Consider the following 27,551-nt stretch of genomic DNA (forward strand, 5'->3'; position numbering starts at 1 on the left):
TATTCCCTAGTGGTGCCTCTCCTTCTCAATCTATCTCCCGAACTTAACCCTCCCCTGCTGTAGCATTGAATGTGTGTATATGTGTGTGTGTGTCCCCTTTTGTTGTGTGGTTTTATTTGTGCTATAATAAACAATACCATTTTAATTGCACCTAATTGGTATCAGAGTCTCTTTCTCTTGGGGTGTACTGGCGACCTCTGGTATACACTTTGGGACCTGATCCTGACACATGGCATTGTTAGGGCCACCTCTCGGCTAAATTTGAGTTAATTAAAATTCCCCTAATTCAATCCTTCCCAACAATGAGGACTAAGCATACTAAAGCACAAAAAGGTTTTATTGTGACCATGATAAATTTTGAGTATTTTGCTAAGAACAGAGGTCATACATATGCAATTGTCATTTTAGCCTCTAAACTAGAAATGAAGGTGGAGCCACATTTGTTTCTTATTTGAGTATTTTATTTGTATGTAAATGGGGCTGGGTAGTGGTACTTACTTTATCAAAACAAGTGCAAGAACCCAACCCTACCCTTTCTCATTTGTGTACCACTGATTCCAAAAGTAAAGCGCCCATGTGGTTTGTCAGCCCAGAACTGTTAGAATGGAAGGCTACAAAAAACAAACAAACCCTGCTATAGGTGTCTCTTAAAAGAGCTGTTTACAATATACAAGGAGGTGGAATGCAACTGAATCAGAAACAGTAAACTACATAGAAACAAGCCAGATTGTTGTGCCTGTGTCTAAACTGAAGTACAACACTTACATCTAAGTATGTAAACAGGTGAGAAAAAGAACTGGAATGCACCTCAGCCCACCAAGGCTTTTTGTTGTTGGCCAGTGACAAAAATAAAAGGAAGGAGAGTGGACAAGAAGACCCACAAAGTATGATTTAAGATTCTTCATAGCATGGATTCCAAGAAAGTGAAAAGAGGCAGGGGAGAATGCTCCACTAGCATTTGCAAAATCTACTTGCATGCTATGTGTAAGAATGGCATCAATCCACCCAGTTCTGGGTAGGAAGTGGAGGAATGGCGTTTTATCTCAGCTCAGTCAAAACATATATTGAACTGACCTTGATGTTCCAGAGAAAAATCTCTCTCATCCATTCTCTTATCACTGCAGCAGCCTACAGAATCCCTACTCTTTTCTTTGAGAACTATGCTTTCAGAGCAGCCATGCCTTGTTTGGGGTTTCTGAGACCCATCTGTTGATCCAAAGCTCTCCTGCAAAAGCTAGTCACCCAGTAATCCATAGGAACATCAACTTTTAGTTGCAACATACTGATGGCTTACAACTCATCCTTATGAATCATATTTGGGCAAATAGCCTGTGCTGGCAACAACTCTATGCTTGTCATACCGAAGAGAGTAAAAAAGCCACTTTTGTTGTTGTACGTCATCACGTTATTTCTGACTTAAAGGTGACCCTGAGGCAAACCTGTCACAGGTTTTTTGGGCAAGATTTGTCCAGAGGGGTTTGCCTATATCCTTCTCTAAGGCTGAGAGAGTATCATTTGCCCAGTGGGTTTCCATGGCTGAGCAGGGATTTTAACCCTAGTCTCCAGAGCCATAATCCAATACACAAACCATTAAACTCCACACTGACTCTAAAAAATAAAGCTATTAGTGTTAAAATATGAAATTTAAAGGGTCTCACAGATATGCCTAAGGTTTGCATGAAAGCCCACCATGCATTCTCACAGAACTACTACCAGGTATTTTGGTGCGTGAAGCATATATTCCATACACCTCCTGCTAATTTAATATAGAACACTGGAAAGCCCTGTAAGATGCAATCTTGTATCAGGAGCTCTAGCACTATAATCCTGACATAATACATTTTTGCCACAACAGTAGTCTGTTGTCCTTCAAGTGACACAATGGGCTACTACAATTGTACCTCAGCCTACAAACCTCCTTGTGGCCTGGTTTATTAATCTGAGTAATCCGATATAGCCTGCATGCAAGACAAGATGCATTGGGAGTAGACATATTTGTTTGTGTGCCTGCCCCTTTCAAATATGTAATAGAGAGTGAAGGAGATAATTTGTAAATAGCAATATAGCAAGTACCTTTCTATACCATTTATCCATGAACTAGCACCCCCTAAGTTGTTTACAATGTGTAGGCCAATTCCCCCCACAAGAAGCTGGGTACTCATTTTACTGACCTACGAAAGGTTGGAAGGCTGGTAAAACCAAAGATATATGCAAGTGAAGAGAGGTGAACTCTTCTCTCAATCCCTACTTTACTTTCTGAACTCTACAATTGGGCTTGCTTTTCTTCTGAAAGCTCAGTACTCAAAGCCTATGGAAAAATTCTGAGGCAATAGAACACAAAGGCAGGAGAAGGGAAAGAGACAGCTTCTCTCACTTACATAAAACTTTTCTTTTTACATGTTAATAGGGCAGATTTTGTTGTCATATGCCTTCAAGCTGTTTCTGACTTAGGGGTGATCCTAAGGTGAATGGGATTTCTTGGCAAGACTTGATCAAAGTGGGTTTGACTTCCTCCGCGGCTGAGAGTGTAACTTAGCTAAAGTCACCCAGGCTAAGTGGGAATTTGAACCCTGGTCTCCAAAGTCGTAGTCCAACACTCAAATCACTACACTACACTGGCTCTCGAACCCTGACAGGCTCACGAATGGTTAAAAATAATAAAATGTGAGGTTTTAGTTATATTTGAAGCAAGAGGCAAGAAGAAAAAGGTAGGGCCACTGCCTAGAAAAGATGGGAAAATGCTAATGGGGCAGGCAGAAGGCCAAACTATTTCATACCTTTGCTTCAGTCTTCCTTCAAAAAGATAACAGTGTTCTATCTGGTGAAAATAGAATAAATCATGCAGTAAGAGGACTACAGCCTGGAAGCTAGTAGAAGAAGACATAGCTATTCTAAATGAATTCAAGTCTCCAGGGTTGGATGAACTGAATCCAAGAGTATTAAAGGATGCTGTCTTCTCAGTGTCACTGTCAATAATCTTTGAGAACTTTGTAAGCTGCCCCGATAACTTTGTAAGCCGCCTCAATTGCTTTTTGTAGAGAGGCAAGATATAAATAAATTTTATTATTTATTATTATTATTAGAATTCTTGGAGGACAGGAGAGGACACAGCAGATTGGAGATGGCAAATATTGTCCCCATTTTCAAAAAGGGGAAAAGAGGACTTCAACAACTACTGAATGATCATTTTGACATTGATACCAGGAAAGGTTCTAGTACTTCTAGAATAGATCACTGAACAGTCAGTCAGAATGTACTTAGAAAGAAATGTGATTATTAAGAGCCAGAATGGGTTTCTCAAAAACAAGTCAAACCAAATCTCTCTCTCTCTCTCTCTTTTTTAACAAAGTCATAAGGCTGGAAGATCAGGGGAGTGCTGTGGACATATGTCTTGATTTCAGTAAGGCTTTTGACTTATTCATCTGGAATACTTTTTGCATTTAAGGACATTACAGTTCAAGGATATACTGACCAAATGGAATGTGCCCAGAGAAGGGACATCAAGTCTTATATGGAACAACTTAAGCATCTGGATATGTTGGGCAGCTTGGCGAAGAAAATATGATAGCTATCTTTAAATATCTGAAGGAGTGTCATGTAGAAGATGTTGCAAGCTTGTTTTCTGTTGCTACAGAGTCTAAAACATGAACCAATGGATTCAAATTACAGGAAAAAGGATTCCACCAAAACCTTAAGAACCTTTTTACTGTAAGAGTTGCTCAACTTTGGAATAGATTACCCCTGAGGAGAGTGGATTCTCCATCTTGGGAAGCCTTCAAACATTTGTTGGATGTGCATCTTTTAAAAGTACTTCAGCTGTGTATATCTTCATGGCAATGGGTTGGACCAGATGGCCCTTTCAGCCCCTTCCACTCTAAGATTCTGTTTCTAAGATCATTAACCCCTATTAACGGGTGGAAGCAGCAAAGTCTTTCCTTCTTTTAACTTCTTGCAGGATAGGCATGTAGCCTTCTACATACTTAAGTCTCAGAGAGCTGCACCACTATGGTCATCCACCACTAATTTTGCAAGAAGATGAAACAGCTCAGCAGGAAGTTAAAAAAGAAATGTGATGACTGCTGCTGTCATTCTGGACCCTTTGGATTAGAGAGCCCATGGACCTGCCCTTGATGATTAAGTTTTAAGAGTGCCACTGATTACTGAGAAGAGAAGGATATTCTGAGCAAAAAAGGATGGACAACAATCATCTAGTCCAATTGAATCATCTACTCTAGCATTTTGTTCCCAAGCACAGCAGCCAGATGTTCCTAGAAGCCAAGCTGGGAGAGTGTGAAGGCAGCAGGGTGTGAGAGCATCACTCACCATTAGGCATCAGAACCTTTTTTTTTTTTTGTAGTAAAGTCTGCTGGAGGTTTGTTTAGACTATCAGCACAGCTTCTGATATTTTACGTAGGGCACCAACAGGCACAAAAGCAGCAAAATGGGGCGGGGGGGGGAATCTGTACAAAGTATTCTAAAATCTGCAGACTGTACAGCTATGGTGTGTATAATGTGTACAAATGGAAGAATCTACACACACAATCTTAGAGCTTTTTACACAGGTTAGTCTGGATTGATTACTCATGTGGTGTTATGCAAGGCACATAGGCCTTTCCCAAATCATTGGACATTTATTTCAGCAACCCTTCTGAACTTTCAGCAAGTATTGTCTACACACTTTCAAGCCTATATACACAGCAATGAAAATGAAAGAAGCAAAATTCTTTGTCCACATTCTATACATCTACAGAATTGTGGCATACACATAGCTCTGGGCATAAAGTACTATAGTGCTAGACACTTCACTACTTCCCTGCTATATGTACTTATTCTCAGCTTAGTTCCACACGTAAGTAATGTCTCAAGTTTTTTCCTCAGGTAAAGAATACCTCATGCTTTCCTTTTCCTTTCATAGACAAAATCGATTCATAACTCAGAACCTACAACATTTACAAGATAAATAATAGTTTTTTCCTCAGTCTTTGCTAGTTCAAAGCACAGCACCTTGAATGTGGCTATGTCACAGATGTGGTCAGATCCCAACTTTTTTCCTTTATTTCCTTTGGTGAGATTGAAATTCCAGCTCTGGTGTTGAAGGAAATGGTGAGTCCAAGAGTACTTCTAAGTGTACATTTTGGAGTATGGGAAAGGAGAGGGAAGGGAGGTGAAATAGATGGGTGGTTTGGGGTAAGAAAGAAAGGCATCACTATGAAGTAGTTGCATCTTGGAGGAGGCAATGGATTTCCTGGAAGGAGGGACGGTCTTTAGTATCTCGTCTCCAGCAGCTGAGCATTAGCTTGTATACAGAATCAGGACAAAATGCAGGCTGTGGAAGATAGGTCTTAAACCAGAAAAAGAAAAGAGGAGATGTTGAAAACAAACAGATAAATTATTTTCTAAAAGGCACCAAACCCAAGGCACAGCCACAGTAATAATGAGGATTTCATTTCTGGCATATAATTGCAGAATATGAGATGAACCTGAAGGTAATCTAGTCATTTATTAGTTTGACTCATCAGTATTCTCCTCTCCTCCATAGAGTTGAGGGTGGCTTGGAAGACTGGGTTTGCTTATCTTTGCAACGATCCTCTGAGGAAAGGTTCTGTTGAGAGTTAATATGTGATGTCATCTGATGCTGGGAAATGAGTTTTGTGCCTGAGGGGAAGGTGAAAACGCCCAGGCCTATCACTCAGTCCAGTGTATCACATAGGGATCACCTTTCCTTACTTTGAGACAAAATCTATAGTGGCATGAAGGAAGACATTGCTGATGGGGCAATCCAAAATGTCTGAGGTTTGGCTGAGAGTGAGTGGTTCTTATTTATTTCTCAACTGTGAGCAGAAGAGCAGAGTAAACAGTAATGAAGAGACTGCCTGAACCTCACTTTAGCCTGATGGTGCAGGGCATGAAGCCCCTATAGGCCAGGAATCCAAGTAAGGTGGAATTCCAATGGCATAAGAACCATCAGGTTCATATTGGTCAGTGAGTGGAAAAAAGGAATTTCACTGGCAACATGTATCAGCTGAATGATATATGCAAGAGCAGACTTTACTCAGCAGCTTTACAGCACTTGATGATTATGCAGTGTTTGATCAGTTTAAAATTAAAATATGCGGTTTATAAATTTTCCAACTGGATTTTAGAAATAAATTAATCTATTTTGAACAGATATATATTGCTAATGCCAACATATATATTTATAGTGTAAAAAGTCCTCCAAATTACTGATTACCTCCCTGAAATCAGGCACAGATTAACAATGGGACAGACAGATTTAAAGCAATTCTTATAGTTTGGGTTTATTTGGGGACATTCCATTGGTGCTTTCAGCCTAGTGATTACAACTGTTGAGAAAATGGAGCTTTGACTACAGTCAGCCCTGCATAACTGTAGATTTTTAATCTATGGATTCAAGTAGCCACGGCTTGAAAATATTTTTTGAAAATTCCAATAAACAAATCTTGATTTTGCTGTTTTACTATACCATTGTATTTAATGGGACTTGAGTATCCACAGATTTTGGTATCCATGTGTGTGTCCTGGAAACAAACCCCAGCTGATACCAAGACCCCACTGTATTTTACTTCCAGACTCAGGCATTTAGGAATTTCAAAGGCAATGAAGCAGAAACGCCTTGCAATTGTCATTCAGGACTTTTTATCATTCAGTGCATTTTTTCCTTCAGGTATTAAAGAACATTTTGAGAAATTGATGCAGCTATTAAAAACTAGTGAAACAGACAAATATCAAGTAATATACCTGGAAACAAAAGAACCACAATGTAGAAGTACAAAACATGATGAAAATAGCACTGCAGCAGAAGAAAGACCATAAAATATTGCTCAACAGTTGAATTCCTCTATGACCAAGAAGTGGAAGTGTAGTGTATTGTCCCAATTGATCCTGTTTATTGCTTTCTATACAAGTCAGTGTCACTGAGTAAAAATTCAAAAATGAGAATTTTTTGGTTTTTTATTCTGGCTTGCATAGGAATCTATGTGCCAGGAGTATCCCTGGTTTAGGTGATATGCTAAGCTTACACCTGGTTCACAGAGTGGTGACGCTAGGACAAGGGTGGACAAATCCCTGAGATCCTGCTGCCCACTGTACCTCAGAGGGCTGCATCTCACACTATTCTCCCAATTTAAAAGAGAACTGTAAAAAGACTTGCACCTTCTAGGAGCTGTGGAGAAGAAATGAAAGTGACTGGAAATCACTCTTGATTTTGAAGAAAAGCCCTGCTAAGCATAAGACATCCTTGGAAGACCAAAATTGCCCCGAAGGATCCTAGAGGGTATGATGGTGTATTTGCAGTTTTAAAAAATGGAGATTGGGGGGGGGGTCTGCACTAGGGCTGGGGGGGGCCTGCATGTGCCTGACATTACACACTTTGCCCACTCCTGTGAGAGGAGGAAGTAGTGGCAAATGGACTACATGTACTTGCAAGCATCTAATTTGTGACAAAGCAGGATTTTCCAGACTATTGGGGTTTCATCCTATGTGAACGTGACCAATGCATTATCTGTCTTAATTAAACAGTTTTTAATTGCATTCACAAAATAAAGGTGTCAGAAGTACCATATTTCATGTATGCAGTTCTTCACTTGGTAAATGACATTTCATTTTTATTGTTTACTATACAGTGAGCCCTTAGTATCTGCGGGGGATCCGTCCTGGACCGCCCTTCACAGATTGGTGGATGCTCAAGCCCCTGTTGTCCCCAATAGTGGTGCCTGCCCATGGCTGTGCCACCATTAGGGACAGCCCCCATTGTCCCGTGGCAGCGCATGCACATGGTTGCGTTGTCATGGGAGACAATGGAACTTAATAGTGGACACAGGAATGCACCACCACAAGACAATGGGGGCTGTTCCTAATGGTGGCACAGCCATGTGCATGCACCACCATTGGGGACAACATGGGCTTGCCATTTGCTGATGCTCAGATCTGTAGATGGCAAGTCTGTACATCCTTACAACAACCTGTAAGGAAGATCAATAAGATGCTTACCTGTAACTGGTTCTTCAAGTGGTCATCTGTGCCCTCACACAATAGACTCCACGGAAGCTGAAAAACTGAGCAGATTAGAGGGAGGCCCCGCCCACCCCCATGTACTGAGCATGCCCAACCCCACCAATCTAGCTCCACCTTCAATTCAAGTCCGCCACAAAAAATAACAGCAGGGACCTGACTGAGGGGAAGTAGGGCGGGTTCGTGTGAGGGCACAGATGACCACTCAAAGAACCACAGTTACAAGTAAGCAACCTGTTCTTCTTCTTCATGGTCTTGGTGTCTCACACAATAGGGTCACTAAAAAGCTGTACCTGTGGCAGGTGGGAAGGTCCCTGCAGAATTGAAGAAAGAACAGCATGGCCAAAGCTGGCATCCCGACAAGACCTGGAATCAAGTCGGTAATGCTGGACAAACGTGGAAGGTTGGGACCACGTAGCTGCCTTACAGACATCAGGTAGAGGGACGCCTCTGAAGAAGGCGGCAGATGAAGATACAGCCCTGGCTGAATGTGGGTGCACACCAACAGGAGGAGGGTGTTTGGCCAGTTCATGAGCCAGCAGAATGGTCTGGGAAATCCACTTTGAAATCCTTTGAGAGAAAACAGGGTGGCCTTTTCTACGTCCACCATAGCAAACAAACAACTTGTTGGTCAACCTGAACTCAGTAGAACACTGAACATAAAATGTCAAAGCATGGCAAACATCAAGTGTGTGCACAGTATTTTCCAGAGGCATAGAAGGGTCTGGATAGAAGGTAGATAGCAGAATTTCCTGAGAGAGGTGGAAAGGGGATATCATCTTAGGGAGAAAGGAAATGTCAGTCTGAGGACCATTTTCTCCTTGTGAAAAATGAGGAAAGGCTCGTCCGAGGGTAATGCAGTCAGTTCAGAGGACCTCCTGGCCGACATGATGGCCACTAAGAATACCACTTTCAGTGTAAGCAATGTCAACGAGACTGAACCTAAGGGTTCAAAGGGAGGCCTGGTAAGGTGCATAAACACCAGAGAGAGTGACCATGTAGGAGTCAGCGGAGGCAATGGAGGGTAGAGGTGATGCAGACCTTTGAAGAACCTTTTCAAGGTTGGAGAGGTGAAGAGCTGAGCAGATGACGAACCAGAGGGCTGATTGGCTACAATACCTGGCAAGTACACCTTGAGAGATGAGAAGGATAGTCCTTGGTCATGCAGGTGAAGCGGGAAGTGCAAGGTACTTGAGGGAGAGAAAGGCAAGGCAGTTCCAACAGGTCTTGCCTGAAAAGAAGAAAAGCCCTCCTTCTATCCACCATCTTGAAGGAAAAAAAGACAAGCCAGCTCCAACAGGCCTCCGAGGGAGAGCAGATCTTCTGGACTTTCCCCCTTCCCCTTCCCCACTGCCATTCCTTTCTCCTTTTGTGTCTTGTCTTTTTTTTAGATTGTAAGCCTGAGGACAGGGAAATGTCTCATTAACAAATTGTAAGCCACTCTGATAGCCTTGGCTGAAGAGCGGTGTATACGTAAATAAGTATTATTATTATTATTAAGTAAGGCTGTCGACAGTTGAACTGAAGAACATGGCTCGGCTCTAGCCTCAGCAAAGGCACAAAAGTGTTTCCATTTGTAGGAGTAAGACCACTTAGTGGAATCCTTTCTGGAAGCTGACAGGACCATGAGGAGTTCAGGAGCGATCAAGGCTGGATCCTCCATGCTGTCAGGTGGAGGCTGCTGTCAGGTGCAGGACTGCACGATTAGAGTGGGATTGTAGGTCTGGCCAATTTGGAAGTTCGAGGTTATGCCCCTTGGACAGGTGAAGTAGTAAGGCAAACCAGGGTTGCCCAGGCCAGTAAGGAGCCAGCAGGATTGCTTTGGACCTGTCTCTGGTCATTTTCATCACCACCCTCGCCACCAGTGGTAGCGGAGGAAAAGCATAGAGGAAGTGGTGGCTCCAACTGAGACGGAATGCATCTTCCAGAGAGCCCTGTCATTGGCCTGCTCTAGTGCAGAACATCGAACACTGAGTGATGTTTGAATAGTCAAAGAGGTCCACGGAGTGTGTTCCCCAACATGCAACGATGAGGCAAAAGGCTGGTGCAGACAGCATCCAAGGTGGAGAAAGATGGATGAATGCGTCCTGCCTTGTTTGTTGATGAAACAGACTGTTGTCGTGTTGTCTGTTATCACCTGGATAACTCTGTGGAGGAGATGAGGTTCAAAGGCCTGAAAGGAAGGCATTCCCCTGAGGATGTTGCTGGGGATGAGCCACAACTGAAGAGAGTTCCAAAGATATTGAGGGAGAGTCAATTTCTTGGACTGTTTGTCGTTGAGGTGGTCTAATACTGAGAGGAACCACTCCTGGAGGGGCCTCAATCTCAGGCGTGATAGACAGGTGACAGCTGTGGTGGAGGCCATGAGGCCTAGAAGGCGCTGCATGTCCCTTGCTGTGGGACGGTCCATGGCAAGGACTGGGTGAAGATGAGCCCAAAAGCTGTCTGCCCTCATGGTGGGTAGGTAAGCACGAGCCATGACAGAGACAAGAGATGTGCCTATATAGTCTATTACTCTGATTGGTTCCAGAACAGATTTGGAGGGGTTGAAAGTGAAGCTCAAATTGGTGAGGAAAGAGAGAGAGTGGTGTGGACATCTCGGAACAGTTGTGTGCAGGAGGACGATACCAGCAACCAATCGTCTAGGTAAGGAAAAAAATTGATTCCTTGTATCCGAAGGTGGGAGATGACTGCTGCCATGCATTTTGTAAAGACATGAGGAGCGGTGGAGAGGCCGAAGGAAAGGACGGTATATTGAAAGAGATCTCCATTGACAGCAAAACGTAGAAATTTGGGGTGCTGAGGCCTGATGGCGATGTGAAAGTAAGCATCTTTCAGATCGATTGATGCAAACCAGTCTCCCTGATGAAGAAAGGGAATAATGGAATGAAAGGTTAATATCTTGAACATGCGAGATTTGTTGTAATAGTTCCCGCCTCTCAGGTCGAGTATGGGGCAAAGGCCTTATCCCTCTTTGATACTGTGAAGTACCTTGGAGAAGTAGCCGTCCAGCCTACAGCTGGGTGGGATCCTCTGAATGGCACCTCTGTTGAGGAAGAGATCCCCTCTAGAAGAGGAGGGGAAGGTGGAGTGGATCAAAACACGGCGATAGGTGGAATACTTCAGAATTCTATGGCGTAACCCAGATGAATGATGGTGAGTATCCAGGTATCTGTGGTGATTCAACGCCATTTGTTGTAAAAGAAGCAGAGTCTGGAAAACTGATGAGATGGGAGAAGGGAACATAGTGGGATTAGATAGGATGATGTCAAAAATGAGACTTAGAAGAAGAAGACTTCTTTGAGGACTGCTGCTGCTGTTATTGCTGTTACTGTGGATAGCGCTGTTTGTAAGGTCTCCTAGAGGATTGTTGAGAAGAGCCACTATATTGAGAGAAGGCTGCAGAGAGAGGCTGAGAGTAATTTGAGGGTGCTGATCTAGGATGCCACTGTTGTCTTCGATATTGTTGCTTTTGGCCCGTAACACCTAGGCATTTGCCTTTGAGACGTGCTTTAGCTAGAGTGTCTAAGAAGTCATCAGTCTTGGCTGCAAAGAGGCCATTGCCTTCAAAGGGGAGATCCTCAATATGCTTCTTGGCTTCGTCACTGAGGTCAGTGGACCTGAGCCAAGCATAACGACAAAGGGCGACAGCCCCAGAGATGATTTAGTAGCACAGTCGACAGAATGTCTAGCAGAATGGATCTGTTGGTTGACCAAAGAGAGGGCCTCAGTGTAGAAATCAAGAGTAGCCACCTTCTGTTCTTCAGGTAAGTAAGGAATAAAGGCTGCCATCTTGTCCCAGAGAAATTTCTGATATGCACCCATACAAGCCTGGAGATTGCCTACTTTAGCAGAAAGGGTAGCAGAGGAGTGAAAGGGACGTGCAAATATATCTAGATGTCTGTCCTCTTTATCAACTAGTGCTGAGTAAGTCTTACTAGAGAACTTAGAAGTAGATTCAACCACCAAGGAGTTAGGAGTAGGTTGGTGAAAAGATAAGGTGCAGTGTCAGGCTGGACTCTGTACATGCCTTCAAGCTTTTTTGATGCAGGAGGTACAGAAGCAGGTTTGAACCAGGACAGGTTCATGATGTTGGACAAGGAAGCCAAAAATGGAAGGATAGTTGGCTGAACAGCAGTGGCATCAGCTATACCAAAGACAGGGTCTCTTAGCGGTTTAGGAGCCTCATCAATCTGGAGTCCTATAGCCTTGGAAAACCATCCTCTGGACCACATCTGAAAAAAGATGTATATCTTCAGTAGGAGATTGAGGTGTAGTATCTTCTACCTCTTCCTGTGGAGATGCTATGACAGAAGAGGGAGAGGTTGGTGACATCACTGTGTCATAAGCAGATTCCTCAGTAGACTGTGGTGGAGGAACGGGTATTGTGAGATGAGGCACATGCATAACAACAGGAGGAGGCATAGACTGATCTACAGGCAGTGAAGAAACAATTGGAATGACAGCTGGGATTGATGTCGTTAGTGATGTCGACATCGGGATCTAAGCAGCTGGCATAGAATGAAGAGGCGAATCTGGAGGTTTGGGAGGCTGTGCGAGGAGGAGGAGAAGGGACCCTGGTAGCATCATAGTCCAAACATCTCGGAGAACGAGAGTGAGAGCGAGGTCGATATCAAGAGGGAGATTCATAGTGATGTTCTCTGTAGGGACACTGATCCTGGTAAGATGGAGAGTAGGACCTATAGAAGGGCGCTCCCTCCAATAATCCTCAGCTCGATATCGAGCTATATACGATGCAGAGGTGTACGGCTAGTTGCGGTAGTAGTATCTGGAAGATGACGCCGACAGCTCAACTTGGTCTTTCGATGGTGTGGGAGACCTGTGAGACCTTGCAGGAGACATAGAGCCCTGGTGGCGCAGTGGTTAAATGCCTGTACTGCAGCCATTCACTCAAAACCACAAGGTTGCGAGTTCAAGACCAGCAAAAGGGCCCAAGCTCGACTCAAGCTTGCATCCTTCCGAAGTTGCTAAAATGAGTACCCAGACTGTTGGGGGCAAATTAGCTTACTTGCTAATTAGCTTACTTGCTGTTCACCGCTATGATCTTTGGAATAGCGGTATATAAATAAACAAATTAATTATAGCTTGGTGTCGAGGGGCTGGAGGCGAAAAGGAGAGTCTGTAAGCCTGAACCAACAATGGAAATATCTGCAATGGAACCAATGTTGGAACTGGTGGCAGAGGAGAGACTGTTGGTGGCACAGAAGGGGTAAGTGTTGATGCCGAAGGCAACGGAGCACTCAGTGATGCCGAGGTCAGAATCCCCGATGTTGAGTCTGTAACAGTGAGGAAGATGGTGGACTGTGAAGCCGGTGTTGGCATCGAGGCTGGCATCAAGAAGGCCATTCCAGTTCTGATGTTGATGTAGAGACCGGTGTTGGTGTCAAAGCTGACATCGAGGCCGAAGAAACAATAGGCAGAGCAGTAGCCTTAAATTTGTGCTTCTTTTTTGCTCTTTCGACGTCATAGTCAGTGGAGACGTTGGACCTATTTTTAGCTTTCTGCCAAAGGGCACCTCTTGCAATGAGGCAGATTGCCCAGTAGATGGCATCTGTGATATCGAAGAAGCAGGCTGTATTGCATCCATGGCCTCAATGCTGAGGCAGAATCAATAGGCTGTGAGGCCTTCGGTGTCGACGTTGAGTCTAATGTTATTGATGGCTTAGAGATCTTGGAGATTCTCAGAAGCTTAGAAATGGGAATTCTGGCTAAAGGATTAGGTTGAGAAGAGGATTTTTCAGCTACAGAGAAGGAGCGTTCCCAACAAAAAAGTTTAAACACTGTGCTCTTTTGCGAAGAGTTACAGCAGTAAAAGCTCAACAATGAGAGCACCAGCTGGTGATATGACCCTCACCTAAACAAAAAAGGCATTTAGAATGCCCATTGGAGAGGGGGATCTTGCAATCACAATCAGTGCAGAGCTTAAACAAAGATTTGGAGGCCATAAGAGGCCTAGAAGCAAGGAGCTCATCCAGGCCAAGAAAAAAACAAGAAAAAATTTGCTTCAAAGCTTTGCAAAAGGCCAAATGCTCAAAGAAATAAAAAAGAAATTCAAAATGAAAAGAAAAAAGTGTACCATACATGAGAGGTCTACTCAGCTCAGGAGCAATCCAAAAGAGATGTTTCTCTTGCGGTGGACGAAAGAGAACTGAAGGTGGAGCTAGATTGGGGGGATTGGGTATGCTCAGTACACAGGAGTAGGCAGGGCCTCCTGCCAATCTGCTCAGCTTTTCAGCTTCCAAATGGAGTTTCTGTGCAGGTGCAAACCTTACTGTGTGAGGCACAGAGACCACGAAAAAGAACCCTATTTCCCTCCTCTCTCAATAAGATGGGATGCTGATGTCAACCTCATGGTCCTAGCATTAGTTTCACTCTGCGCTTCTTACATTCCCAAGCATAGCCCTGATTTTCTTTTTGTATAATTGAATCCTTGGAAATAATATGATGCTTCTTTGTAATCATGAATTATTTCCCACTTTCACTTATGATTCCATTCAATTAAAGATTCTTTTCAAGAAACTAAATTTGACACATTCATTACCTTGTTTTAGGCTCCTTTCCCCACTCACTGCTCCCCCTCCCCCTGCTAAAAATCACATCATAATTACTGGAGGGATGATGGCAGTGGCAGCTTCCATGTCAGTGGGACAGTGAATCCCCTCTACATTTTGGACCTGAGTCTTACAGGTATTGTTCCCAAAATAGGCTTGCAGCTTGAGTAACACCTCTACTGTTCAGACTAAAACTACTGTAGAGTGGATTCAGTGCCCCACTGACATGGCAGCCATGGAGTAGGAGGAGGATGGATGTCAATGTAAGAATTTTGCATTGATAGAGCTCACAATTCCAAGGAAGAATGAGTGTCATTTGAAATAGATTAACAAAGGAAATACAGTAGCTTATTTGAATTGTGAAAGTGGTATGGTCAGCATGTATATTCCCCCACCACCACCAATTTGTAGTATTGTATATTTGAGAGCTGAAAACCAGGGAAAAGTGTGTCTTACAATTCAGCGCTGATATGATAAAAAATCCTGTGTGTTGAAATGCAAGATTGAAATGTGGTGAAAATAAGTGTTGAGTTCAGTGGGATATACTCTGAGGTAAGTATGTACAAGATTACAATCCAAAGGATATGTAGGTGATTCAAATGTAAATCCCCTAACAAAGTGGTTCCTGGTCCTGGGTCTCAGACTATACTTTCCAGAATTCCTCGACCACTGGTCTTGCTGGCTGCGGAATTTGGGAATTGTAGTCCAACATATAAGTAGATCAGATAACCCCCCAGTTCCTGTCCATTTAAAAATTATCCAGTAAAGGCATGCCTATAGTTTTCATTTACATGATTCCATACCTGTCGTCCCTGGTCCCGAAAGAACTCTCCGGTGTTCTCAATTACTTGCTCATCTGAAAACTGAGAATACGGCTGCTCACGGCAAAAAGTGAAGATCTCCCAAAGTGTCACACCAAATGCCCACACATCACTTGCTGTGGTGAACTTCCCCTAAATGGAGAGATTGGAAGGAGAATGAATACAGAATTCAAAAAACTGTGCACACAATTATCCAGACATGTGCAGTTTCCCTCCAAGGGCATAGGGAGAACATCACACATAGGTACCCCTGTGGTTTCTTCCAACTCTATGATTCTATGATCCTATTATTCTACTTAGGCTGTGGTAGAGTCTACATTTATTCAGTCTTCTGAGCCTTTCTCAAAGAAAAGTGCATCTGGCATTGGGACTTACCTGTTCAGAGAAGCTGCTGTTTAGTTTTTTACTTCACCCATCTAGCATTCCCTTCATGTAGCTATCAAGAAAGAGGGTATCAGAAGGAATCCTTGATAAGTTACTTTCTTTCTTTCATTTTGAGGACTACTCCAGAGAGAAAGGAAAAAAGAAGAACAAGGAACCAGGAACAAACCAGAAGAACAAAAAGAAAGAATTAAAAAACAACTCAGAGAACAACAAAGAAAGTAAAAGATCAGAAGAAGAAGAGGAAAAAGAACAGCCAGAAGAATCAGAAGACTCAGAAACTCAAGAAAACCCCTGACTAACCTACAAAACTAAAACAGCCTAACCAATTCTAATCAAACAAAATGACACTCAGAATGTGTTCCTGGAATATAAAAGGGGGAAATCTTTCACTATTTAGAATTTTTTTCTTGATATATTATGTCTACAAGAAATCAAAATTAAGAGAAATGACATAAAATACCTAAAAAAACCAAACTCGGTCAAACATTATTCTCAACTAATGGGGAAAAAAAGAAAGGGGTTCACCTTACAAAAGAAATATTTAAACATAATGGTCATTTTGTAGGAATGGAGATTAAATTTCAAAATATAAAATTATTAATAATAGGAATATATACACTATTCCACCAATATCAGCGAAAAGAAGATCACGTAGTGAACACAACGGTGTCAAATGCTATGTAGCTAATCAGGTTTGGCCATATGACTGTCAAAAGGGAAAATGAGACCAGATGATAACAAGGATAATGCTTTCAGAACAAGACAAAATGTTTTAAGGAAGTGTTCACAGAAAAATCACCTGAAATGGCTCTTTCAGGACTGCCAGAAATGCTCACCAAATGCACTTTGTTCCTCTTTCAGCTCAGCCCTAGTCACCAAGACAAGCCTGCTCTCTTATGTATATGATCAAAGTCTAGCTGGTCTGGGTTAAGACATGCCTAGATGCAGAATTATGATTTGGCCTCCACAGTCCTAATAGGAAGTTTACAATGCTTACCAAGAGAATGCTCTCCCATGACATCCAACGAATGGGGAGCACTGCCCGGCCCTGGATCCTGTAATAGTCACCACTATAGAGGTTTCTACTCATACCAAAGTCAGCTATCTTGATGGTATAATTCTTCCCTACCAGGCAGTTGCGTGTAGCCAGGTCTCGGTGGACAAAATTCAGAGACGATAGGTACTTCATGCCAGATGCAATCTGTGTGGCTATTAACTTCAAATCAGCATAGCTGGAGCAGCGGAGAAGTAATTTTAAAGAGATAGCCATGTTAGTTTGCAGCAGCAAAACAACCAAGAGTCATCTGGCACCTTCAAGAATAATTTTTAAGATTTATTGCAGAATGTGCTTTAATAGACACCACTCCATTTCCCCAGATGCATAGAGTACAATCTCAGAAGTTAAGAAATACATACAGTTCCCATTCTCTTCACATCCATAATCCAGATGCTTTCATTTTTTTTTAAAAAAAAATGAAGTTATTTTACATATTGAGTCAAAGAGCAGCTTCAAGGAGATGCTGAGCAGGAAAACAACTTGAGCACAAAGAGTTCATCTCTTTTCTTGTATATGGATTCCCCCAGCCTCCATGACTGCTTAATGTAAAAGAAAGACACATGACCAGTCCTACACTCACTATTTAAACATGTGCAGAGATATCTGACCAGTAAAGGCAACCACAGTTATGACAAAATAGCTGAGTAACTCAGAGCCTTGGCAAAATGTACTCCTAGTGTCTCCCAGGCAACTCCAATGTCCTCTATCTCCAGGTAATGCTCCACCATGCTGTCCCCTCTGTTCCAGCCTCTATCCCCATACTACTACCTCTGTCGCAGTCAAAACACCACTATCCCAGTTCTATCCAAGGCCATCCTCCTTTGCTACATGAACAGGTAGGAACAAATGGACAGAAGACTTCTATAGGGCTGTTTGCCCTCACATGTCCTCTCCCCATGCCACACCAGACCCTTGAAGGACCAAACACACACACACACACACACACAAAACGGAGCTGGCCAAAAAAATGCCCCCATCTTTCTCTCAAATACTCAAGGGCACTAAGGGAGAAAAACAGCAATTGTCCCGGTTGGCGCTTAACTAAAAAAATTCCTAACACTGGTTCTGGTGAGCCACCCCAGGGCTCATGGTCCTAGTATTTGCCTGACTATCCCAAATGGTGATGTTACATTTGGGGTAAATTAACAAGGAGATTAATCTGTGATGTGCACTCTAAATGGGTCAGCAGAGGGTTGGTCCTGCCCTATAACATGGGACTAAATCCTTCTCCAAGATGGAATACCTCTTCTCTGTCTTTATTTTCGAAGCCCTTCCTGTCTTTATTTCTTTTTACCCCAGGATGTATCCCAGCCATGACTTTTGTTCCCCCATTCTATCATCTTCACCTGCCTAAATATCTCCTGCTCTCTTAAACAACTCTGCCTTATGCTGTGAAAAGCTGCCCAGGATATTGTATGTGATGTTCTCTTCTCTGTTAGTTCAGGAAACACCTCTCTGATGTTGAAATCACACCTCTTAGTCCACTTCTCCAATTATAGCTTGCAGCTCATGATACTGGGTAAAGACATATGAGGCAGCTACTTTTCTGAAGCTAAGTAGGCCTATGTCATTTCAATACCTGAATGAAACTGTGAATCCCACACATTCTTTGTAGTTTAACTAAAAATTAATTTACTTGCACTGATTCTTTGTTAGACCCTTTTCACTCTATCTTCAATTTTGTGTCTCTCTGCTATCAGCATCTGGACTGTAAACTTATTTACACAGGATGGTCATGTGATATTGCACTTATACAAGGAGCTTATGAGGGAAGATCCAAGATGATCAGAAAATAAGGCTGGGTATGAAGGATCTCCCCACTTTTCATGGGATTCCAGGTATGAAGAGTGCAAAGACAGGAAGCCCTGTCATCCAGTCTTGGATTTACAGTAATATATCCAGGGATTCAATTTTGAACCCTTTCATACAGCACAGTATAAATGCATATTCTTATGGGGCTATAATGTGGAACAGTTGCCTCACACAGGATGCAGTATATAGAACAGTATTTACAGAGTTCTTATTGGCTACCTGACAGAAGGAGCAGAGCTCACTGTCAAGCTCTGGAGCTCCTGGCGAGATAGGAATTGATTTAGGTCACCATTTTCCATGTACTCTGTGATCATGCAGAGAGGGTCGTCAGTGATACACACAGCCAGTAACCGGATAATGTTGGGGTCCTTCAATCTGGACATAATCTTAATCTCTTTAAGAAAGTCATTCCTTCCAAATAAAAAACAAAACAAGTCATACAGAGGCAGAATTATGGGGCCATACTACACTTTAACTGTAGGAATTTCAGACCAGTAAGTGTTTGATTCAAATCACTTGTTTGACATGAACACAGTGGCTGACAAGCCTCACTAGACATGTCACATTCTCTTAGTCCTAGCAACTCCCCACACCTCTATAATATGAATACTAATCTATCAAACATGTCTAGGATGGGAGGATACTTTGATTTTTTTACTTCTCCCACCCAAGAGCAAGATTTCTAGGAGTACAGTGAAGATAAAGCTTGCACTTCCTCCTAGCAATCTGAATCAGAATTTTTATAAGAGGGAGTGTATATATGTATGTTCCCATCTGTTCATGTAAATGTAATTAATAAGTGAACAATGTATCAAGCTGTCTTACATTGTGCAAAACTGACATAAATGGAAGCTGAAGAACTTGGTCACTGATATATGCTTTATTGTTTGTTTTAAAAACTACCTTGCTGTATGTTAAAAAGTAGCAGCATGCTACGATGAAGAATCATCTGTAATCTCTTCCATGGTAAAAAACATTTTCTTTTGTGTAGGAATTTTTTTAATACTATGGATCATTCATACATTTGATCCTACAGCTGCAGCAGCCCACTCCAGTAGCAATTTCAAAGTCTAGAATTATGAATTAATTTGGATTAAGGTCTAACAATAATGATTATACTACCAATAACAACAAGAACAAATAGTGTAGTATGGTAGTTTGCTATAATGCTCTCAGCTTATGTTCATGTATCCATGGGTTTAAATTCCAGCTTCCTCCACTTTGTGAGCCATCAGGACCTGAAGCTTGTGGGAGGGAGGAGGTACAACAGATCAAACAAACAAATACAGAGTGCATGCCTAGCATTAAGATGATAATGATTTCATGGTCTTATATTCAGTAACTGGCATCACCAGCTAAAGGTAGCAGTCTGCCACATTATATGTAGCAGATCGCTACCTTAGAGCTCCTGCTGTGGCACTGCCTATAAGAGAAGGCACCAGTGATCTGACTCTGTCCAAGACAGCTTCATATATTCACCAGACAGCTTCTTACAGCAGTTTATGGGAGCCTCCACTTGTGTACTACATGGACACTTTTCAACAGTGCTATAGCATCAGGTGCTCCCAGAACCTTTGCTCTATTCTTACAAAAGGGGAAATTACTAAAGGTACAGCTCTTCTCATCCTGTACTTCTCCAGATTAACTAGTGGTATCTGTAAAGCGTGGCTGTAATAATTTATTGAAAGAACCAACTAAACACAAGAAAAGAGAGCAGATTGAACTGAACCATACCTCTCTGTGCAGGCCAGATAATCTATTTATGTCATTTAAGACCTACTGTCCTGTGAGGCAGGCATCCTAAAGACTCTGTTTGGTTAGTAAGTTCACTGAGGCCCCACTTTGCTAGCACCAAAAATGTTCTAGGGAAGAGATCTCTAACATTTGAAAGTCAGAGAGCTGGTCTGAAAGTGCCCGAAGAACACTTGTAATTTTCTATCCTGAACAGAGTTCTGGAAAAAGACTGTTTCTGGAAGTTTTCCTGCATGGTTAGGTTGAGATGAGGAAAAGTAGGATGTGATAGCTACCAACTGGCTAGCTCTTGTAATGTCACCCCCACATCTTATCTCCTTCCTCCTTCTTTGTGAAGTTTTGCAACTGTTTTGAACAGTTTTAGTAAGAAAAAGACTGAGTGCTTAATTCACGTTTGTGTGAGTCACATTTGTAAATTCATAATAAACAATATGTGATTCTTCTATTGCTTTTTTCAAAAGCAATCTGCCTACTTAAATGATGAGGGGAGAACCAAGAATAAAGGTATTCAGCATCCATCTGTTAGCATATTTATGTTCAAGACAAAGTAAGAGTTTTCATTTGGCTGCTACAACCATCCTTAAGAATACTGTACAAGGGCTTCCCCCTCACATGTCACACATTCAATGCACCTGGCATTCTTGTTGGCATCAGCTCGCAGCATTTTCACAGCCAGGAGAACAGACTGGCTCGAGTTGCCATCCAGAACAGAATCCTTGTCCACAAATTTCTCCATCCCCTCCACTTCACATAGGTGAACCTGGAGTAAATGTAACAAGCAGCAGTGATCTGACAGAGAACTCATTCATGATCACAAACAGTGAAGGGCTGAAGTTAAAAGAAAAGAAAAGCCCAGGATGACTCCACTCCTAACCTCCTCCTCCTCCTGCCATCCTTATCTTCAACTCTGTATGAAGAATAAGAATGCATCCAAAATATGTTGCCAATTTCAGGTTCAAGGCTGCTTGTGAAATTCCTTGTACAAATAGATCTTCTAATCATTCCACTGGAGCTGATTTAGCCATTACAGGAAGCCTCAGAGACACAACAACTCCCTCTTGCTTAATTCCAATGATATTAAGCAGAGAGAGGCAACATTAATCACAAGAGAGCCTGGTCAATATTAGGGCTATGCTACACAGACTTCTAGATAAACTTCTTCATATTTTGTGCAAAATAAAACAATGGGTATTGTGGCCTTAGCAGTCCTGATTATTGTAGCTGTGATTATCCTTATAGATGTCACTAAGGCCTTTTCTGTTAGGTCAGGGATTTAACAAGTGAATACGGTGACTTGATGGCAAGTAACTAAATAAATGAATGCTTCTTCATAGACCTCTAGAGCAAGGAATGGAGCATGGCTTTGGTGTGGCTTCTGGCTTTTTAGGACACATGCATCATTTAAACAGCATACCTCCAAAGTGACCTGAAGCAGTTTTATTTTGGCCTGGAAACACAGTGAGCTCTCACCTCTCCAAACTGGCCTTCTCCTAGCTTCTCTTTGAAAGTCAGCAGCTTCCTGGGAAACTCAGCCACAGCCACATCTTTGCCAGACAGCAAATCCATGGTGACTGCAGGGACAGAATAGGTGTTGCTGCCTGTCACTCCCTGCAGATTTACAATATCTGCCTCAGCATAATGGGGGACTCCCTCAGCTCCACTCAACTGGGTTGGTTTGGTAATCCCACTGCAGCCTAGGAAAAGAAGTAACAGAAGACAAGAAACTCAGCCAAGGGGCTCCAGAGGAGAAAGGGAGCTGCAAAAACTCTTCTGTTATGATCTGCTTCTTTTCTATTGTAGTCCTGTTTACTGATACTGTATTGCTTGAAAATGTTATTGAAAATTTTTGGGTGGTACTGTATCTGGTATATAAATGCTAATGTTATAAAAATAGGCTTTGGCTATAGAAATGCAGCACATACTGCTCACAAATGTTCAAATATATATATTTGCAATAATAGGTACAAAGAACCTGCCTTTTAAATACAATACTACAATAAAATATGGGAGTGGGGGTGGAAATAAATTCTATGCAAAATTTATCTTCTTTTTGCTCTTTGAGAACATCTGTTTTTGTTAGTCCTTAATATACTCATTTTACTGAGTGATTTCAGATACACCATCTTTTGATCGCCACTTTGATATGAGAAAATGAGGCCCATGGACTATGTGCAGTCCCCAAACCATTTTTCTGTTCTTGGGGTCTTTTGATTGCAGTGATTTTCATCCATGCCAGCTGGAAGATTCTGAGAGTCGTAAATAAATAAATAAATAAATATTTCTTAAATCTGCCCCCATTTAGACCATAAATGGAGCACACTCACAGATTAAAAAAAAATGAGGTTGCCACCGTTTTGTTCTCTCAGGGGTTGTTTTGCCTTGTTGTCCTCAGAGATCACTATCTTAGATCTGTTATATCAAAATTATTTTACTGAGCTACACACCACGTCTAAAAAAATGAGGAAATTGGAGATGATTCAACCGTTTACTTTAGCAGATTATCTGGTGTCATTTCCAGCACACAAAGCTTCACTACAAAGCTGTGAATTCCATGCCAGATATGCTGCACAAAGACATGCTGATTTAATTAATCTGATCAAGTTGAACTCAAAACAGGGTAAGAAGTATTTCCCCATCTTTTCCTCTGTGGGACACATTAGACAGAAAGTGTTAGTTGCCCAAGGTAATTGGCCTTGTTCAATATTCTAGCCACATAAAGTATACATGACCAATAATCTCAGGATGAAAAGCTAAGAACTTCAACTATTGTTACAGGTTTTCATTTCAATTTGATTCACCCTCTGGGTCTATTAAAAACTAAACCAAAAACAGAGGCTGAAATTTCAAATAAATACCGGTGTTAGTCTACTTCAGTTTAAAAGGGGCAGGAAAAAGAAGTCTTGTGGCATCTTTGAGACTAATGGATTTATTTCAGCATAAGCTTCCATGAGCTATAGCCAAGTTCATCACCCCAGAGTGATGCAGCACATATGGGAATTAAATCAAAGAATTATCTTTGAGATTTTAGAAAGATCATCCAAGTTCTGACCTGCCTCTTCCTCCTTTGGGGTGAATTCAGGCAGTTTGCGAATCAATCGAGATGGCTCCTGGTAGTCTGGACCCAGGGGAAATATGCGGTCATATGTAGAACTGGATTCACGTTCACTGGAGGATGTGGAGCGGTTGTGGTTGAACATACTTGACTCACTGGGCAGAGAGAGACTGACTGTCATCTCATCATCCAACATTCGTCGAGAGGCCTGGAAGTCAGGAGAAAACAGAATTTTTCTCACAACAGAATAGGCAATAGAGAGAGAACAGAGACTGGAAGTAAGGAGATACAAGTACCATGTTGCCAGTAAAGAGCTGTCTAATCTAAACAAAAGTAAATAAGTCACACTGCAAAAGCAGGATAACAAATGCAAACAAAGCTATTACAGTAACTATAATGAATAACTTTTTCTAGTTCCTTGTCAAAGTTAATGTTTAAAGAGCATATGGAGGCATTTTAGAAGCACTGTGAAAGTTTTTCTGTTGTTTTATACCACTTCCTTATAAATCTTAAATTCTCCCCCTTTGATTCTACAGGCATTTGAAAAAACAATGCAACGATATGTTATCTTTTAGCCGCTGTAACAAAAACATCAGAAAATGACACTTCAAACACCACAGGGAGGAACAGGAATTAGTTACTTTTTAAAGTAGCCTTTCAAGCTGTGGAAGAGTGACTTTCTGAACTGATAGAGAGGAAAAATAATATGGTTCACAGTATGGCAATGTTGTCAGGACTGAGGCAGTTCAGTTACACAGTATAATAAAAGCATAAAGCAATTCAAACCTTTTTTATACATTAAAAAACATTCATCATAAAATGAAAACATATCCTTTCTCATACTGCCCTGTTTTTCATGTACCAGACATTCCCACAGAACTGACCTTGGCAGTTCCTGATGCCAACTACTCCCTTTTACATCTGCTCATTAGCCATCTCTAGAACAAATAACCATTCCCTTTCACACAACACCACCAGCATAACATATCCCAGCATCTAGTACTGTGATGGTAAACCTAAGGCACGCACTGCCATGGGTAGCATGCAACATCATTTTGCTGGCCACGGGCCAGGGAGAAGAAGAAAGAGGCACATGCGTGCCCATTCCTCCTCCTCCCTGCCTTTTCCCAGCGTCCACCTGTCTCTCTGAGACAGCTGGAAGCCAAAAAATGGTGCTGGGGAGAAAGAGCCACAGGCACATGTCTCTGCCTCCTCCTCCCAGCCTTCAGCTGCCTCTCTGAGAGAGCTGGAGGCCATGAAAAGGGCAGAGGGGGAGGAGGAGCGACTGGACAGCGCCAGTTGCACCTCTCCAGAGACCTTTCCCGGCCTCAAGCTGTCTCTGGAGGGCCAGCTGGGGGCAGGGAAAGGTCCATGGGGAGAAGGAATGGGCGCATGCCCACTCCACCTCCCCCCCACAGGCCCTTCCTGATCCACAGCTGCCTCTGGAGGGACAGCTGGCAGCAGGGAAAGGTCTGTGGGGAGGAGGAATGGACATGTGCCCACTCCTCTTTCCCTCCCATGGGCCCTTCCTGACCCACAGCTGCCTCTGGAGAGACAGCTGTGGGTCAGGAAGAGCCCGAGAGGAGGAGGAATGGCTGCATGCCCATTCCTCTGGCCCTGCCTGACCACCAGCTGTCTCTCAGGGGGAAGGGCAGCAGGAGGAGGAGCAATGAGTGCATGCTTGTTGTCCCCCCGAACCTTCCCCAGCTTCTAGCTGTCTCTCAGAGACAGCTGGGGGCCCAGGAAAGGACGGGGGGAGAAGTCCTGCCTCAGAGGTCATGCCTCCGAAGGGCAGAGGTCCCGGCCCAAGCATGCAGCCCTGCCATCTGAGGCATAAGCCCCACCCCCAACACACGGACTGAAAAAGGTTCACTATCACTGATCTAGCATCATGAAACAAAACAGGCAAAAGGCAAAGCCTAACTGACTGACAAGCATGAAAGGAATTTTTACGAACTCAGAACCTGATATTCTGCCCATCTACAATACAACTCCCCTCACTACACACTAAGATGTTACTGTATAATACTGAAAGTTAACACAGTTTAAAATCAATTCAGTGCTGGCTTATCTGGGCAGTGGGTATGGACTTTTTGCACTGACTTAGGAGCCCTTCTGTGTTTGGACATCCTCCCAATCCTGCTTTTCCACTGAAAAATGTTTCTACTGCACTATAATTGTCTTGAAACTCTGGAGTCACTTTCCAGTCAACTTCACAGTCAACCCTTGTCCCTGCTTGGCAAATTTCACCATCTCTTTGGTTGTCTCTCTTTCACTGATTAACATCACCCATCCTATAAGGGTACTAGGGTTGTCTCTCAATAAAACCCACTCCAGAATATCTGGGCAAAGGACATCTCAAAAATATTGGATCTTGATAAGAAGAGGTGTGTGATCCTTCTCCTTATGGAATGGAACATCAAAGCGCACTCATCATAAGGGTGTTGTTGATATTTTGGGTGATAACCTTGCCCATGGTCCCAGTCTGGTGCCAAATGGATGAAGATGCCAGCTATCTCTCCAACTCAGGAACAGAGTGAAACTCCAAAACAGGCTTTCAGCTTGCTGGAACAATGCCTGGAGAAACAGCTGCTAAATCAAAGAATCACTCTCCAGCAGGATTTCACTCCTTAGAGGGCTTTATTACTTTGTTTCAGATAAACACAAGCTAGTCACTACTATACAAAAACTCTTACTGTCACACCACACTATCTCCAAACTCCCAGACTGCAAAACTCTCACAATTCACCAGAACAGCTTTTCCCTTATATACAATATCACCATGAGGCGACCACTAAGTCCAGCCTCTTCATACACAATTTGTTATGTGCCACAGACAAGTTGCTGTGCATCACAGACACCAATCTATCTTGAGACTGAAGACATAGCATTTTTACATTTAGTCCTGTTCAGTTGACCTTGAACATCCAGCTGGTGCTCTGGACTCCAGCTGTAGCCAATTTAGGCTTCTGCAGCCATTGCCACATCTGAACATTTTTACCTTCAATATTCATTAACAGATGTATCGGCCACTCTGCTGGCCCTCCTTCCAGATGCAGGGCTACACACCTCACCTTGGCTGCTTCAGATAGGCTTTATTTAGTCATAAACCCAGGCAGCAGAATGTCAGGATTGGGCTAATCCTATCATGATTATTGTGCTGCGAAAGCATTTTATGTATCTTGGATATGATCCATCTGTGATGTATGGTATTATATAATAAGTGTGGTTTCAACTGGAAGGTATGTTATTATGTCATGATGCTTCACTTCGATGTTTTGTTTTATAAGAGTATAAAGAAAGGTTTACATCAGGTGTGCCAACTGATATGTATTGGATTTGTGCTGATAGGTGTGCTAACTGATAGACATTTAATACTGATGCTCTGTGAACTGTTGAGATGTGTATGCTTTTGATATATAGAGTTATACATAGATATAGATTCATGTTGATATGATCCATTGTTCCTACTAGCTGGTATTATGTGTGAAAACTGGTTTGTGTTATCTTGGGGGGGGGGGAGAAATGCAAAATTGTTGTACATGTTAAACGAACAGGTATCATATGTTGTTAGTTGATTAATATGTATAAACGTAGCTGGCAAAATGTCTGATGATTTTATATATTTTAAATATGTTAACTACACAGACTAAGGTAGCCTTAGAGAGAGAGCTTGAATAATAATTGGGTTTTGCCAAATGCTTGGTAAAGAAATGCATTTTCTTTTCAGCTTGTTAAGGCATCTGTTATCAACTGCAGCAACAGTTAAAACAACTAGGCAAAGCTGACCAGATCATCACAAAAGCAAAACATATCCTTTCTCATACTGCCCTGTTTTTCTTGTACCAGGCAATCCTGCAGAACTGACCTTGGCAGTTCCTGATGCCAACTACCTCCACTTTACATTTGCTCATTAGCCATCTCTAGACCAAACAAGATGCACTACCAGCATGACATATCCCAGCATCCAGTATCATGAAACACAACAGGAAAAGGGCAAAGCCTAATTCACTAACAAGTAAGGCAAGACATTTAAGGGACTCAGACCTTGACACTATTCCAGACTGGTC

General features: G+C 42.4%; 1 protein-coding gene across 2 annotated transcripts in view; it reads right to left on the reverse strand.

The window, feature by feature from the left end:
- Positions 1–319: 319 nt before the first annotated feature.
- DDR2 (discoidin domain receptor tyrosine kinase 2) overlaps positions 320–27,551 on the reverse strand; it is a 78,323-nt gene continuing 51,091 nt past the window's right edge. For both annotated transcript variants that reach the window (XM_042464958.1, XM_042464959.1), the window contains 7 exons: positions 23,479–23,689; positions 21,900–22,123; positions 21,062–21,189; positions 18,897–19,088; positions 16,806–17,040; positions 15,407–15,556; positions 320–5,341 (listed from right to left, as the gene is read on the reverse strand). In XM_042464958.1, coding sequence (XP_042320892.1) covers positions 5,207–5,341; positions 15,407–15,556; positions 16,806–17,040; positions 18,897–19,088; positions 21,062–21,189; positions 21,900–22,123; positions 23,479–23,689 — 1,275 coding nt within the window. In that variant the 3' untranslated portion in view covers positions 320–5,206. The remainder of the gene's footprint in view (positions 5,342–15,406; positions 15,557–16,805; positions 17,041–18,896; positions 19,089–21,061; positions 21,190–21,899; positions 22,124–23,478; positions 23,690–27,551) is intronic.

This window comes from Sceloporus undulatus, chromosome 4 (assembly GCF_019175285.1).
Source record: "Sceloporus undulatus isolate JIND9_A2432 ecotype Alabama chromosome 4, SceUnd_v1.1, whole genome shotgun sequence".
In the NCBI taxonomy this organism is placed as follows: Eukaryota; Metazoa; Chordata; class Lepidosauria; order Squamata; family Phrynosomatidae; genus Sceloporus; species Sceloporus undulatus.